The sequence below is a fragment of the Zophobas morio genome, unplaced genomic scaffold (assembly GCF_036711695.1).
Source record: "Zophobas morio isolate AGI-343-1 ecotype UQ-CSIRO unplaced genomic scaffold, CSIRO_AGI_Zmor_V1 ptg000640l, whole genome shotgun sequence".
NCBI lineage: Eukaryota > Metazoa > Arthropoda > Insecta > Coleoptera > Tenebrionidae > Zophobas > Zophobas morio.
Genome location: NW_026972743.1, coordinates 12697 through 26603, shown reverse-complemented (window position 1 = coordinate 26603; position 13907 = coordinate 12697). Strand labels below are relative to the sequence as shown.

Below are 13907 nucleotides of genomic sequence, written 5' to 3'. Positions count from 1 at the left end.
ATTTTTGAAGAAAGTCGAAGAGGTATTTTATTTTATTTAATATAACGCTGGGAGTCCTCTATGTTGCTAAGATTGAAAGTCGGAGAAGTATAAGCATTACTAATAAAGTTTAAAGAGTTTTTATATAAAACATTGTTACTTTGGCTATTAACAATATTATTGGCAACACTACTACGCGTCGATATGACAACCCAGGCAGTTTGCATTGGTTTTTTCTTTCTTCTTGCGCGTATACTAACCCTCGTCGAACTACAGCGCCTATATTATAACTTATAAAACTAATGCTGTAACATCGCTGCTGAAGCTGGGCGAGCGTTAGACATTACATAAAATATAAAAGCTCAAAAGAACGCAGCCCTAAAAAAGCAGCGGCCCACTATTCTATAACACCGAAAGCAAACTCTTAAACCAGGCGTTGACCGCACTCAAAGCACTTAAGTTGCGAGATGAAATCTTTCTTTGTGCGCCCATATTACTTGCACTTGAATATTGACTAGTTCTACCGCGTTCCCTTAACGGTAACACTGAAACCTCAGCATTTTAATTAAAAGAGGTAACGCGTTCTATACTTGTGGTAACCAGGGATATCCCGTAGTGCAATACTATTAATATTCCATTTCTTTTCGTACCTCCCTAGGTAGTGGATTTAGATAATATTTAATAATACCCAACTTCAATAAAGTGGTAAAAATTCTACTTAATTTCTAGACATTCGAACTCGAACTACATTATTATTTTCGCTGGGAGTTCCCAATACTATATGCTTTTGTCAATTTTGACTCCTTATTTCGTTCATTTTATCGTTAAAAGTAACTGTAGGAATATTGTATTTAGCACTTGGCTGTTACTTTATAATTATTAGTATTATTATTATAAATAACTTTATTTATTTTCGCGGCCTACAGGGTTATTAAGGCTATTAGCAGGGTTTATCACTACTATATATTTTTATCTGGTAAGCCTTGGTAAATGAATATTATCACTCTTTTTATAAACGGCTGGTCCGCACGATGATCAAAAAATTGTTTTTAGCCGATAAATTTATTTCTTTAGTTCCTTTATCGATTTCCGCTAGCGTTGAGGATCTATAAAAGGGGTAAAATTACAAGGCTAGTATTATTCTTTTAATTTTTTTTAAAGCTTTAAGATTTTTTCGAGGCTGTATCAGCATTTCGAGCTTTCTGCTGCAACTCAAAAAAGAAAGAAGAATAGGAAAAAAAAAAAGTATTAAACAAGTACTAGATATAAGAAAAACTCTAGAAAATAAATAAAAGGTTAATATATAGTAAATCATATAATATGGATTAATAACTTACAGTTATTAAAAAAATATATCCTTATATGTTCTAATATGCCGTAAGCACACACCGCTATGCCCTAAATGTTAGGGCACTTAAGATATCGACCACACACTCCGGCCTAAGGGGCGCACAATAAACAATAGGGGCCCTCAAGCTTGGCTAAAACTTTAGAGTGAGAAAAATTATACAAACATATGAGGGCACTCGATATCAGCTGAAGATTCAGACTGAAAGATACTACAAAGTCATTTAAGGAATTCTCCGAACCGGGATTGTGAGTCGGCTTCCTTAACTCAGCAGTTAAAGCGTTGAGACACAAATTCAAGGTCGTGGGATCGAATCCCACAAGCACGATTCTTTTTAATGGTTCTCTATTGGGGTATAAATGTAACCGTGCCTTTATAAATCCTCATATACTGTCAGTCATTACGCCCTGTTTACCTTATTTGAAGCCTCACTATCGTACTAGGAACTTTTGTACAAAAACCTACATCACAGTCGCTGCACATAAATAGGGAAGTTATTATCCGTTCAAGACCAAATTTGCAAAATGTACACCAGTTAAAGGGTTAGGAGGGGTCTTCTTGGTTTCTCACCTATTGGCCACGTTGTTAGCTAAAATTTAGTATGATCACTTGCCATAATTGGGCTGGGAGACTCGGAGCTGAGTTCAGATATTACAACAATTAAGTAGAACTTCGTAATATTGGCCATATATAAAGTTCTCTCTGTAACGCTTATAAACCTAGTATTTTTTATGGATTAGCATTACTAGAATACTATAAATTTCTTTAAAAAGGTAACCATTATTTTTTTAACTGCCTTTTGGGATGTATTTTTGGTAACTTGTATATGGACACCTCCAATCAAAATTACATTCAAGCCAGGCTGTTGATACCTTAAATACAGACAGTGGGTTAGTAACAATTGGCCCACAAATGTCTTTTGAAAAAAAGTCGAAGCTTAGAAGTATATCTTGCGATGATTTTACCTCGCATGAAATGGAACCAAAAGTTCGATGCTTTGATCATTTGAGTAAAGGTGTTGTTAAAAATGAAGCACACTTGAAGAAGTTGTTAATCAAAATGGATGAACTCTCTTTAAAGAATGGTCTTTCATATCAACTAATTCCGGCTGGAGAGGAATTTTTTTACAGCCCGCCAAAAAACATTAAAAATATGGGATTTGGGCTAAAGACCGTAGTAATTATAAAAATTTATCCTTTTAACTATAGTAAACTACATCTTAGTATGAGTTTAATATCCTTTTTTGAAGATTTCATATTTTTTATACTTATAGGGTGATTGCGGGGTGGAATCTTCAAAATATCAGCTCATTGAAGAATATGAAAGTGAGCTATGTTATTTATTAAGAACATGTTTTAATACGGAGACTAGAGTGGAACACATGCCGTACATTTCTTAATAATATTTTTTAAAGGTATAAGGTATTGTTATTGTCACTGATACTATTATGAAGAAACTTACCTGCCGAAGATTTTATATTTTTTATGTCAACTTTTTACTTTCGTGCTTTTTCCGCAGCAAGTTTATGAAATGCTTATATGCTAGTTTTTAAATATTTTATTTTTTTGCAAGTCGCTCAAGAAGCATGAATTTATTTGTAAATTAAAACTATACTCACTAATTAAAAAAGTCGCTACCTCTGTATATATATTTATTATTTTTAAATAATTCTAGTAATAAATTACCTACCAAAACAAAATTAATCTCTAGCTATTAGAATTCGAGTTTGGTAATACGAAAACGCTTTTATTTTCACTTCTATTAGATGTTTTTGACCACTAAAAACAGCTACGCAGTTTCTTTAATACCAAAAGACAGTGAGATCCTATGTTTATGTACTTGGTTTACTTTTTTGTATATTCGTCGCCTTTACTTCGAGAAAATAATTCCGTACGTTTTTAATATTTATCATTCTCGATAAAATTACTGTTATTTTTATTAGGGTTAGCTTATCTCATAAGCGCTGGGATTTACTGTTAGCACCATTGTTTAGCCTCCTTAGTTACTTAATATGTAACTGTCTTAGTTTTATATAAAAGCCGGCTTACAATTGCTAAAATTAACTTAATTAACTGCGTTTTGCTATTGATTGTAATAGAATCCTATTATAAATTTTACTTTTAAAAATATTGTAAATTTATCCTGTTATTATTTAAAGTTAGCTGCTTCTTTAACATTTTAACATTAAATAATTCTAGAATTACTTACTTTCATTACTTAGAAGTCTTGAAGCCTTTATTATAAGTTAATAATACTTTAATACTACCATAAAGTACATCTTTGTTAACTCAAAGATTAAAAAACTAAAAAGTAATCAAAAATAATGAATACAAACTTTTAACTAAAAAAAGTGCACACCTTGATAATTTTGAAAGGGTAAGATTTGTATTTTAAATACCAACAAGTTATAATTTTACATTATAAGGAGAACACACTAACAAGCAAGCTGGCGAGGAGCCGGTAAGGGTGCTAAAAATGAAGAGTCAAGGTAAAAGGTCGCACCGGGACTCGAACCCGAATCTCCAGATTCAGAGTCTGACGTGCTAGCCGTTACACCATGCAACCTGAGGACAAGGGTCACTTCAATTAGGGCTACTTATAAATTATTAACTCTAAAATATTAACGATATGGTTTTGTGCAAACTCCTTAATCACCACAGGTGTTAGCTTGTACTTCCACTGTTGACAGCGCTAATGTGCAGTATAAATTTATATTATTAATATATAGATTAAGGTTTTAACATTTGCTTCTCGTAGTAATATGTTTTTACTAATAATTATTACTTTAAAAGCTTTAAGTATCTTCGCTTTTAAGGCATAAGTACTTAGCGCTGGTGTAGTTTGTAATCTTTTATCATTAATTCCAGGCGGTGTTTTAAAAAAAAGTAAAATGAATTTAACGCTCTAACAAGTCGAAGCTCTAACAAGTCGAATATAAAAAAATTTTAAATCTGTGAAAAATACAAAGCATAGGAGAGGTATCTTTTTTATATAAAATGCCGATAGTCACACGATTGAAATAAGTAAAAAGAAAGCTATGTGGAAAAAAACTGAGTTAAAGACAAGTTATTAAGTAATTAATGTGAATGTTAGCTATTAAAAACACCTATTTACAAACAAAACTTGAAAAGATTTGAAAAGATTTGAAAAGATTTGAAAAGAAACTTTTTTCCATCTTTTAATTTCAATATTTTTTGTACTACAAAGACAGGAACTTTTTAAAATGTTTTTTATTGTCGAGTTACTAAAAAGAATTTCTTAATTAAAATTATATACCCTCTTAAAGTAAATAAGAAAAAAAGTACTTTTTACTATGCTAACATAAATTAAAATCAACTCAGTAGTACCCGATAAAATATGAAAATTAACAGAAACTTATATAGTTATGCAAATTCCACTATAAGTATTGCTAACAAGATAATAGTGTTCAAAGTTTCTGCTTATGCGAATAAAATAGTAAACTTTCCTTAATCTTTGCAACTATAATGAGCAAATTTCAAACTAATAAAGTTTAAAATACAAATCACTCTGCAAGTATGTGCAGAGAAGTTCACTGAACTAAGTTTAAAACGTTATATAAATATCATTTTTATGTTACAGTTTAGCATAAAGTTGAAAATTAAATTCTTAAATCTTTTTTGATTTAGTTTATATTAAAGATGAAAGACAGCTAGATTAAACATTTAAAAACTGGTATGTAATGAGGCGAAAGTTTAGAAATAATGTGAATAGTAGGTCGGTTAAAGAAAGACCCATTTTTTTTAAAGAAAAAGGAAAGGCAAAGAACGAAAAACGCAAAGGGGCGATCCGGGAATCGAACCCGGGACCTCTCGTACCCGAAACGAGAATCATACCGCTAGACCAATCACCCTCGCAAGTAGACAAACTAAAAATTAATTATTTGAAACCTAGGACTACTTTTTCAGTAAACCCCAATACCAATGCACTTTTACTTTTAAATTATTTGCATCTGCGGAATTGGAAATAAGGGCTATTTAAGAAGCGACCTCAGGTATGCCTCACTCGGAGCTTTCCTGTGCCTAAAAGTGATTGCCCTATCCTGGGGGCTGAGTAAATCATGTATTAGATTTAAAGCATAAAAAGCAGTAAAGAAACCCCCTACTGACAGGACCAGAAGTACTTATAATGATATATAAACCATAGCCGAATCGGAACGGCCATCTTGAGGCTCGAGCTTGTGTTAGCTTGCAACGTTTTTATTTAATTGAGTTAAGCAGCTCGGGCATCTAAGGCTCGAGCTAAGACCACAGCGATGTAGGCTATTATCCGGTCATGCCTTAAGTTAAGTTACTCCTCAAATGTGTAAAGAGTCTGCCTTTTACTAGGAGAACTATGCAGGATTGCTGATAACATTCGACTGATAGCTTTAGTTAAGTTATTTTTCAATAAAGGCAAGTACACTCTTTAGTGGAATAAGGATTGCTCTTGTTTTTAGGGTACCCTAGTAAAGTGGATGCGACTTATACCAAGTGCCACTCTTGGATCGGCAATAAGGTAGGAGACCAACCCGTGGAGCCTAGAGTCACAGTGGACGAAAGGTAATAAAAATAAAGCTTACAATTATAAGGATTTAAACAGTGGAGTCGAAAAAATACTAAAAATTGAATGTAAACAAAAGCTAAAATATAGGGATTCGATAAGGGCTGGTCCAAACCCTCGTCAAGATGTTCGAGAGGCTCGGTGGTCGCCACAAGGAGTTCGCGGCCGTTTATTGTAAAATCCCCGTGCTCAAGGCTTTTTAGAATTCTATCGATGTGAATGTCGTTGCAAATATGAGGCGATCCCAGTTCAGTGACGTCCTCTTTCTGCTAAGAAATTTAAAAAAAGCAGCTGTGACAAATACAAAATAAAATAAAAAATAATAAAACTTTTTTTTCTTTATTAATTTCATCTTTAAGATGCGGATCACCACGGGGTCTCTCAGATTTATCAATTGGGGTTTCTTCGTGATTATTAAAAAGATTGGTTCTTATATTATCCTTTTTCTCTTCTTTAACGTTTCCTTTAAGCCCGTCAGAAAAAGAATCTTGAGGCAACGGCTCCAAAAAGATGATCTCTTTAAATCGACTGTCAGCAAAACCGACTGGCTCCCCAGCACGCGGCCACGCTAGTCTTCCCTTCCGCACGCTGGTAACAGAAGTCTAGAGATTAAACTTTTTTTAAATTTCTAAAAAAAGAAAAAGGATCAAATATTAAAACTTTTTCTCCCGAAGAAAATTTCGTGCAAAGAATGTGAGCTGGTTTTTCTTTCAGAATCTCCTTTCGACGGCCGGAATGTTCCGGAAGCTGATCGAAAAAACTAATAAACCGTAACTAAAGTTGTTCTGAATTAATCTCATTTCGATTTCGCACAGCACCTCGAAGCTTCGCTTTCTAATTTAGTATATAAGATCCAGAAGCTCTGCCTCCCCAATCTACGACACTCGGACTTGGCATGATTTATACTTAGATGGAGGGCATTCTTGATGCTTTCGATGCATTTAGAAAGAATGGAAAGCTCAAAAGTGTGTAACGCTTCAGCCTTAAGATATATGTAAACGTAGTTAGAAACAAGCCCTTACAAAAATTTAACTAAATTTTGTTAAGATCAGAATCAAAGGTAAAAACAGGCTAATTCCGTACTAGAACTTTTAATAAAACCAGTAAAATACGAGTAATTCCGAGCAATAAACGGAAATGGAAAGATCTTTGGAGGTGAGTTTCTCTTCAAGTATGTTTATTATTTTGTGATGAGAGCAGAACTTCATAATCTTTAAGATTTATATAATTTTCGATTAATATATACCACTCAAAGGAAAATATAATACTTCTTACTTGCTTAATAGCGTTGAAAGCAGAATATACAAAAATCTATTTTTGTTTAAAACAAGTGTTACTATTAATTCCGTGATAGTGGAAATATAAAAGAGAAATAATAGAAAGAACAGCAACAAGTCTAACTTTCTGTCTTGTAAGAAGAGGAATCAAGCAGTAGACCGTTGCTTGTAACAAAGGCTCAAACCGTCTCCCTTTAACAATTTATATTTTAATTTTAAAAAAAAAAAATATTATAAAGCTAAAAAAACAAACCTAAAATTAAGGCGACATGGGCCGTAGCTATACAGGACTCCCTACTAAGTTGAGAACGTAAATCTCTGACCTAACCAATTTAAACATAGTGGAAAATTTTAATAAACAAAAACTTGTTATATTATAAAGAAGTTAACGAGCACACCACAATAAGAAAATCGGCCCATATTTTGCTAAGAGCGGGTATAAGGTTGTTGTGCTGGGCGTATCCCTTAATAATACCTCTAAACCTGAGAAGAGCTAGACAAAAAAAGAGATAAAAGTGTTGTATAAATAAAATCTTTGACAGAAGAACCAAGTTTTCTTTGCTCCCATGCTAGGGCAGTATCTATAAATACGGTAGACAAGTCATTAAATTCTTCACTGAGACACTTATTTGTCTTATTAGAAAGTTTTGTAGACAATTAAAACCAACAAAGTTTAAAGGAAATACTAGTCTATTATCAACCAAAACAGGTTCTATAATGTCCAAGTTTTCAAGAAGAAAATCTTTTTCGGATTCTTGCTTTATTTTATCCATTGCAAGACAAACGTGAGAAAGAAGAGCAAAAACTAAATGTTTACCAGTACTAAACCGCTTACACCCTCAATTATCTTTTTTTATAACTAAAGCATTGAAGAGAGAAGGGCTAGAGCTTTGTTTCGGTCTTACCAAAGGGTTCGGAGTTAAGAAAAGTTTAGGTATTGCCTATATTAATATTATTTTTATATTTCCTATTCATATTCATATATGGCGTTAGTGTAGGGCTCTTGTCTGCTTAAACCGTTTTCCTTTACATTTTCTATGAGTGTAGAATAACTAGGCATGAGGCAGAATGAAGAGTAAAAATTGCAATAAGTGTATAATAGAAAGCAAATTCCGTGCTTACCCATGTTAATGAAAGTGTGTTAACTTCTATATTTAAGCGTTAATCTACTCATTGCTTAAACCCATAGGGATATAAGAGAATAATTAATAGACATGCTTCTCTATCAAAAATTTACATAAAAGCTCAATTTTTTTTTTTTAAATTAAATAAAGCGTTTAATCATTGTGAGATTAAATTTCAATTTTTAAATGCGGAAAAAAAACCTCGGGGAAAGGAGAGGGGGCGGTTAGTTTACACTCTCAGAAAATGCATTTAGCTAGTTGCGGTCCCTAAATTATTATTCATAAATGCCTTTTATAAATTAGGAAAAGGATTGTAAGGCGGATAAAAAAAAGTAAAAGTTTAAAAAGTTTAATTGTTAACATAATATTTATTATTTAACCCCCAATTAATCTTGGCTCTTGCATGTCATGTTTATTACGCATTCCCTCTCGCAAGCTACTTTTATTGGTTGATAAGCATTAAACAAAAGTTTTTGTTAGCAATGTAGATACTATATTGAGCATTGTTTATTAAAAATAAATTTTAATTGTGTTACACCACCGTTTTCTAAAGGCAATGAATCTATAATCTTTGGAGGACTATTTCGTTAGTAAAAAGGTAGAAGACAATTCCCGTGAACAACGGGATACTTTCACATAATAAAATTATTTAAGTCAAAACTTGCAGCGCTATAAAAATAATGCTCTTCGTTTTTTTTTTTTTTTTTTTTTTTCAGATTTAATTTTAAAATAGATCCTACGGAATATAAGAAAGTAGGTGACTAATACTCCTGTTACTTGATTAGAACTTTTTATAAAAAAAAAAATTAATTGCAAAGGAAGTTAAAAAAGTAGGTTTCTAATACCCCTGTTACACGGTGAGAAACTTTTTCTTAAAAAAAAACCAATTGCAAACTATTGGTCCACAAAAGGTATATATGTGAAATGCTCACTAATTTGCTCGGTAGTTTTTTCCAGTCATGTGTGGTGTACTGGCCGTCTTGAATGCCTGCGGGAAGCGGGCAGACTTACGCGCTCTCGCCTTGCGGCAGGCTGAGCTTTTGAAACATAGAGGACCTGATAGTTATGGCGTGAATATTCAGAAAACTATAAAAGGTATGCAATAATTTTTAACTATAGACAAAGCTATTGCTAAACTTAGAACGTCTTAAGTCAACTTGCTTTTTAGCCTTCATTTTTTTTATTGATAGAAAACTTATACTTTTTACCTTTAGGCTATAATTGCTTGGTGCACAAGCGTTTGGCTATTATTGACTTGGAAACAGGCAAATTTATATTTTTATAGACGTTAAATTATGAAAAAGGCACTATTTTTATAATAAATTTATAAAATATAAATTCAAAATACACCAGGGGATCAACCCTTGTTTAGTACTGACAAGTCTTTATGTCTTTGCGCGAACGGAGAAATTTATAACTATAAAAAACTCTCCTCTCTTTATCTTAGTACTGTAAACTTTGCAACTTCTTCGGACTGTGAAGTTATCGTTCACCTGTACGAAAAGTTTGGCAATGACTTTGTGAAATATTTAGACGGCATGTTTAGTTTTGTGATTTCTGATTCGAGAACAGGTAAATGTTTTAACTTTTTTGGTTCTTTTCTCTTCTGACAAGAATTAGGTGAATATTACGCAGCGAGAGATCCCATCGGCATCACTTCTTTCTACTACGGCTATGATAAAGAAGGGAAAATGTGGTTTGCTTCCGGTATAAGCCACTTTATCGTGTTACTTTTTTATAACTAGTTTTTTTTTTATAGAATTAAAGGCTCTACAGGACGTTTGCGTTAAGATTAGTGAGTTTCCTCCTGGCTGCTACTACAGTAGCGTGAAGGGCGTTTTTGTTCCTTATTTTAAGCCTCTTGTAAATTTTTTAAAATGCTTTCTCCGAGCTATTTTTATGATGTTTGACTTTACTTAGTGGCACTCAGAGAATTTCTTACCGGAGCCTCAAGAACTCCATCTGGAGGTAATACGCGAAGCCTTAACTGCCGCAGTTAAAAAGCGGTTGATGACTAGCGTACCTTTCGGTGTGCTTCTCTGGGTTTGCACTGTATTCTTTTTCCTAAGATCGTTCGTTTGTGTGCCAGGCGTGTTACTTTCGGGGGGTCTTGACTCCTCACTCATCGCTTCTATTGTCTCTCGTTTTTTTAAAAACGGTTGGATTTTTTTTAAAAAAAAAAAAGAAATTTACGAACTAATTTATTGTACGCGCAGATACCGCTAAACTCCACACCTTTTCTGTGGGTTTTCCTAACTCGCCTGACGTCAAGGCTGCGAAGGTGGTGGCCGACTTTTTAGGCACCAGCCACCACTCGTTTCAGTTTTCCCTGCAGGAGGGATTGGAGGCAGTGCCAGGTTGGTACACACTTATTACCGAGACTGACGCACTTTTCAAATTTATTTTTTAACAAAGCTGTGATTTACCATTTGGAGTCGTATGACGTGACTACCGTGCGGGCGTCCGTCCCGATGTTTTTGATGTCCCAGCGCATTAAGACATCGGGTTTTAAGATGGTTCTTTCTGGTGAGGGCTCTGACGAAATCTTCGCTGGGTATCTTTACTTCCACAAGGCGCCCAGCAAGGTTTCCTGACTTTTTTAATTTCTTTAAAGTTTATTTGCTTTAACTTAGTTGTACAGGAGGAGCTTCACAAGGAAACAGTCAGAAAAGTTAAGGCGTTGCATGCGTATGATTGTCTGCGGGCTAATAAGGCCACTCTCGCTTGGGGCCTAGAAGCACGTGTCCCCTTTTTGGATACACAATTTCTTGAAGTCTGCATGAGCTTGGGTGAGCCTTCCAGAGACTTGTGATGTTTTTTTTTGATAATATTATAACTCCTGCTTATAGATCCCGCACACAAGATGGTCAATCCTCAAGAAGTAGATTCCGAGGGGAGGAAAAAGATTGAGAAATACATTCTCAGGAAAGCGTTTGATTGTCCAGAACAACCCTACCTTCCTGAAGAAGTTCCCTTTTTTTATATATACAAAAATCTATACCCCAGCTAATTAAGCGCAGATCCTCTGGCGACAGAAAGAGCAGTTTAGCGATGGCGTGGGCTACGGTTGGATCGATTTATTGAAAGAGTTTGCGGAAAAGGCCATCACCGACAGGATGCTTGCCGACGCAAAGTTGAGGTAACCCCTCCCCCCACCCTGGCCTTGGCCTCTTCGCGCTCTGGCTGGCGCATTGACGCTTCTTTATGAGGTTTCCCTTCAACACGCCGCTGACGAAGGAGGCCTACTACTACCGCAGCGAGTTTGAGCGCCACTTTCCCGAGCCCCAGACGGCCGAGCTTGTACCTGGAGGCCCGACGGTTGCTTGCTCGACTTCCGCCGCAGTGGAATGGGACGCGGTAATTTATATCCTATCGCTCACCGCTACGCGTGGTTAACCGGCTGCTACACGTGGTAAAAGGCCTGGATAGCGAATCTTGATCCCTCGGGCAGAGCTGTGTTGGGGGTCCATGGCGCGAAGTCTAAGGTTCCTCGAGTTTGATGCACCCATTAGTTTTTAATAATATAAAGATCACCAGTTGTACTTTCCCGCTCTTGTTTATGCAAGCTTTTTAGTAATCTTCCACACTTCCTATGGTGTATTGTGGGTAGACTTGGAGTGGGCCATGCGGGTTGTGTATACCTGATAGACACTTCTTTCGTAATTTTGAACGAATTGCGGTATACTGCTGGTGTTAATCGGCTCAAAATGCAATTCAAATTCTAATAGCAGTGTAAAAAAGTAGTCGTAGCACGGGCTCCCCACTGATAAAGTTTCCTTGACAAAGTTGATCCTTGTAGCGGAAAAAATTGGTTTCAACGAGTCTGCAAATTTCGGTGGGCTTACCTTTTTTCCAAAGACACGTAAAGAGTTTTTTCCGTGCCTTCAAGAAAGTTATTAGCTTGTTTAACGAAGTGGCGGGTGAGCTCGTTGTCGTAAATCACTAGCAAAAAGTTTTTTTTGGTAACAAAGTAAAAATTCAGCCAAAAAGAGGTACCATCGCCCGCCACTAGAACATCAAAGTTCTGGTAAAAATTCGCCATCTCCTCTCTTTTCCAAGAAAACTTTGACTTTCTGCTGGAATAAAAGCGTCGATAAGGAAAGGCCATAAATAACGTACTTCATTTGGTTTATGAATTTTTTGTCGGTGATATCTTCAGCCCAATCCATTCTTCTAACCTCGACTGCTGGTGCCTCCTTTATTGGTGAGTAGAATATTATACGAATTTAGTAGTTTTTTAGTCTACTTACAATTAAGCCAGAATATCCACACCAATAACTGTTTTTGATAATGTTCCTGAGACAGTTTTCGAGAACTTTTACCTTTAAGTCTTAATTATAGAAAGCTTTCAAATAAGGTACAAACTAGATTTTTGATTGGAAACTATAAACAATCCAATCTTCCTTCATATTCAACTCGAGCAAAAAAAAACTGGTTTCTATAAAAATCCAATAACCTGTACAGTTTGCGTTTGGTATATAGTCTAAAGATAAATATAATAACTAAACTTGCACTTTTTAATTTTACTGAATAATTATCGGTTTGAGTTAAGTATATATTGGTCAATCCGCAACAATCACTGTACACAAGGCGTATAAGTTCTAACCCGTACAGTAAACTTTTTTAGCAAACGCTGACAGTACAATGGAAACAAGGCCGGTCCCTGCTCCGAGTTCTAAGACACTTTTCCCATAAAAAATTTCTGCTAACAAAAAAATTAATAAAGTAATAATATAAAGTAAAATATTAGTATAAAAAAAAAAATAACTAAATTTTTAATCTAATTTGTTTTTCTTGGACTGTTTGTTTACGTATCGCTTAAAGCTTAACAAGTGGTGCAGCCTACCGGGTTTGTGTAGAATTAGATCACACATCACCAAGCTCCCTGCCCATATCTAGCAATTTAATATTTTTATTTTTTATTTAAAATTTTATTAAAATAATTATCAAATACATTACCTGAAGCCCGACCTTCTGAAGGCTCGTTTTCTTACAGTTACAGAGAGTTATTATGCTAGGAAAGCGCCAAACCCCTTGTTAATTTCTTTTTACGAAAGCTAAGTAAATACATGTCATTAAAAAGATACTAGTATTTGACAACTGAGTATCGAGGGAGCTTCGACAAAGTTTAAGTGTACTGTAAAAATATTCTATTTAAAGTTAAAACAAGTTATAGTTTCACAAAATATCTTTAAAAAGTACTTTCTCTATGATTTACGGGATCTTTGTTATTATTATTATTTTTTTTTCTGGATCGCAATATACCCATAACCTTTAACTTTACTGAGCACAAATAATCCAGTTAAACTTGTAATAGTAGATCCTCAACCTTTTTTAAGGCTCCAAGCCCATTTAGTAAAAGCTCGGTTTAACTGTATTGTTTATATTAATGAGGGTTGAGTCATTAAGAAAACATTTGGGTCTCTAGGTTTGTTTTTTTCATTAATATATAACTTTTTCGGGACTTTTATCGAGTTAAAAACTTAAAATGGTCGAACTCTCAAGCGGAAGTAATCGCAGCCCAAGTACATTCCAGTCATGAATCGATAATTTCTTCAAATTTTCTCTAAGTGGGCTCCGGTAACGTTCCCCATCCCATGGCTCGTATATAAGCTCGCT

At 34.7% G+C, this 13907-nt stretch overlaps 3 protein-coding genes and 2 non-coding genes across 5 annotated transcripts; 1 reads left to right on the top strand and 4 right to left on the bottom strand.

Moving 5' to 3' along the window:
- Nucleotides 1-3820: 3820 nt before the first annotated feature.
- On the bottom strand, nt 3821-3892 carry Trnaq-cug (transfer RNA glutamine (anticodon CUG)). The gene has a single exon. It is a non-coding gene; the product is annotated as a tRNA-Gln (tRNA).
- A 1234-nt stretch (nt 3893-5126) lies between these two features.
- On the bottom strand, nt 5127-5198 carry Trnap-cgg (transfer RNA proline (anticodon CGG)). Its single transcript has one exon. It is a non-coding gene; the product is annotated as a tRNA-Pro (tRNA).
- A 610-nt stretch (nt 5199-5808) lies between these two features.
- On the bottom strand, nt 5809-7904 carry LOC135121615 (uncharacterized). Its single transcript, XM_064045930.1, has 12 exons — nt 7851-7904; nt 7713-7797; nt 7563-7657; nt 7418-7487; nt 7289-7356; nt 7163-7198; nt 7000-7098; nt 6706-6869; nt 6548-6647; nt 6217-6489; nt 6003-6156; nt 5809-5942 (listed from the first exon to the last, which is right to left on the bottom strand). Exons 7-12 carry the CDS (start codon nt 7093-7095, stop codon nt 5809-5811), a joined length of 921 nt encoding a protein of 306 aa, XP_063902000.1. The 5' UTR covers nt 7096-7098; nt 7163-7198; nt 7289-7356; nt 7418-7487; nt 7563-7657; nt 7713-7797; nt 7851-7904.
- A 1343-nt stretch (nt 7905-9247) lies between these two features.
- LOC135121609 (uncharacterized) lies at nt 9248-11794 on the top strand. Its single transcript, XM_064045924.1, has 14 exons — nt 9248-9383; nt 9503-9553; nt 9642-9860; nt 9909-9995; nt 10048-10151; nt 10209-10317; nt 10378-10446; nt 10505-10645; nt 10704-10873; nt 10930-11077; nt 11138-11256; nt 11309-11427; nt 11498-11645; nt 11708-11794. Exons 1-14 carry the CDS (start codon nt 9248-9250, stop codon nt 11786-11788), a joined length of 1701 nt encoding a protein of 566 aa, XP_063901994.1. The 3' UTR covers nt 11789-11794.
- Nucleotides 11626-13633, bottom strand: LOC135121610 (methyltransferase-like protein 22). Its single transcript, XM_064045925.1, has 13 exons — nt 13618-13633; nt 13491-13560; nt 13376-13438; nt 13248-13321; nt 13135-13183; nt 12895-12993; nt 12539-12618; nt 12408-12484; nt 12285-12361; nt 12134-12230; nt 11930-12080; nt 11823-11878; nt 11626-11768 (listed from the first exon to the last, which is right to left on the bottom strand). Exons 2-12 carry the CDS (start codon nt 13555-13557, stop codon nt 11846-11848), a joined length of 867 nt encoding a protein of 288 aa, XP_063901995.1. The 5' UTR covers nt 13558-13560; nt 13618-13633; the 3' UTR covers nt 11626-11768; nt 11823-11845.
- Nucleotides 13634-13907: the final 274 nt, after the last annotated feature.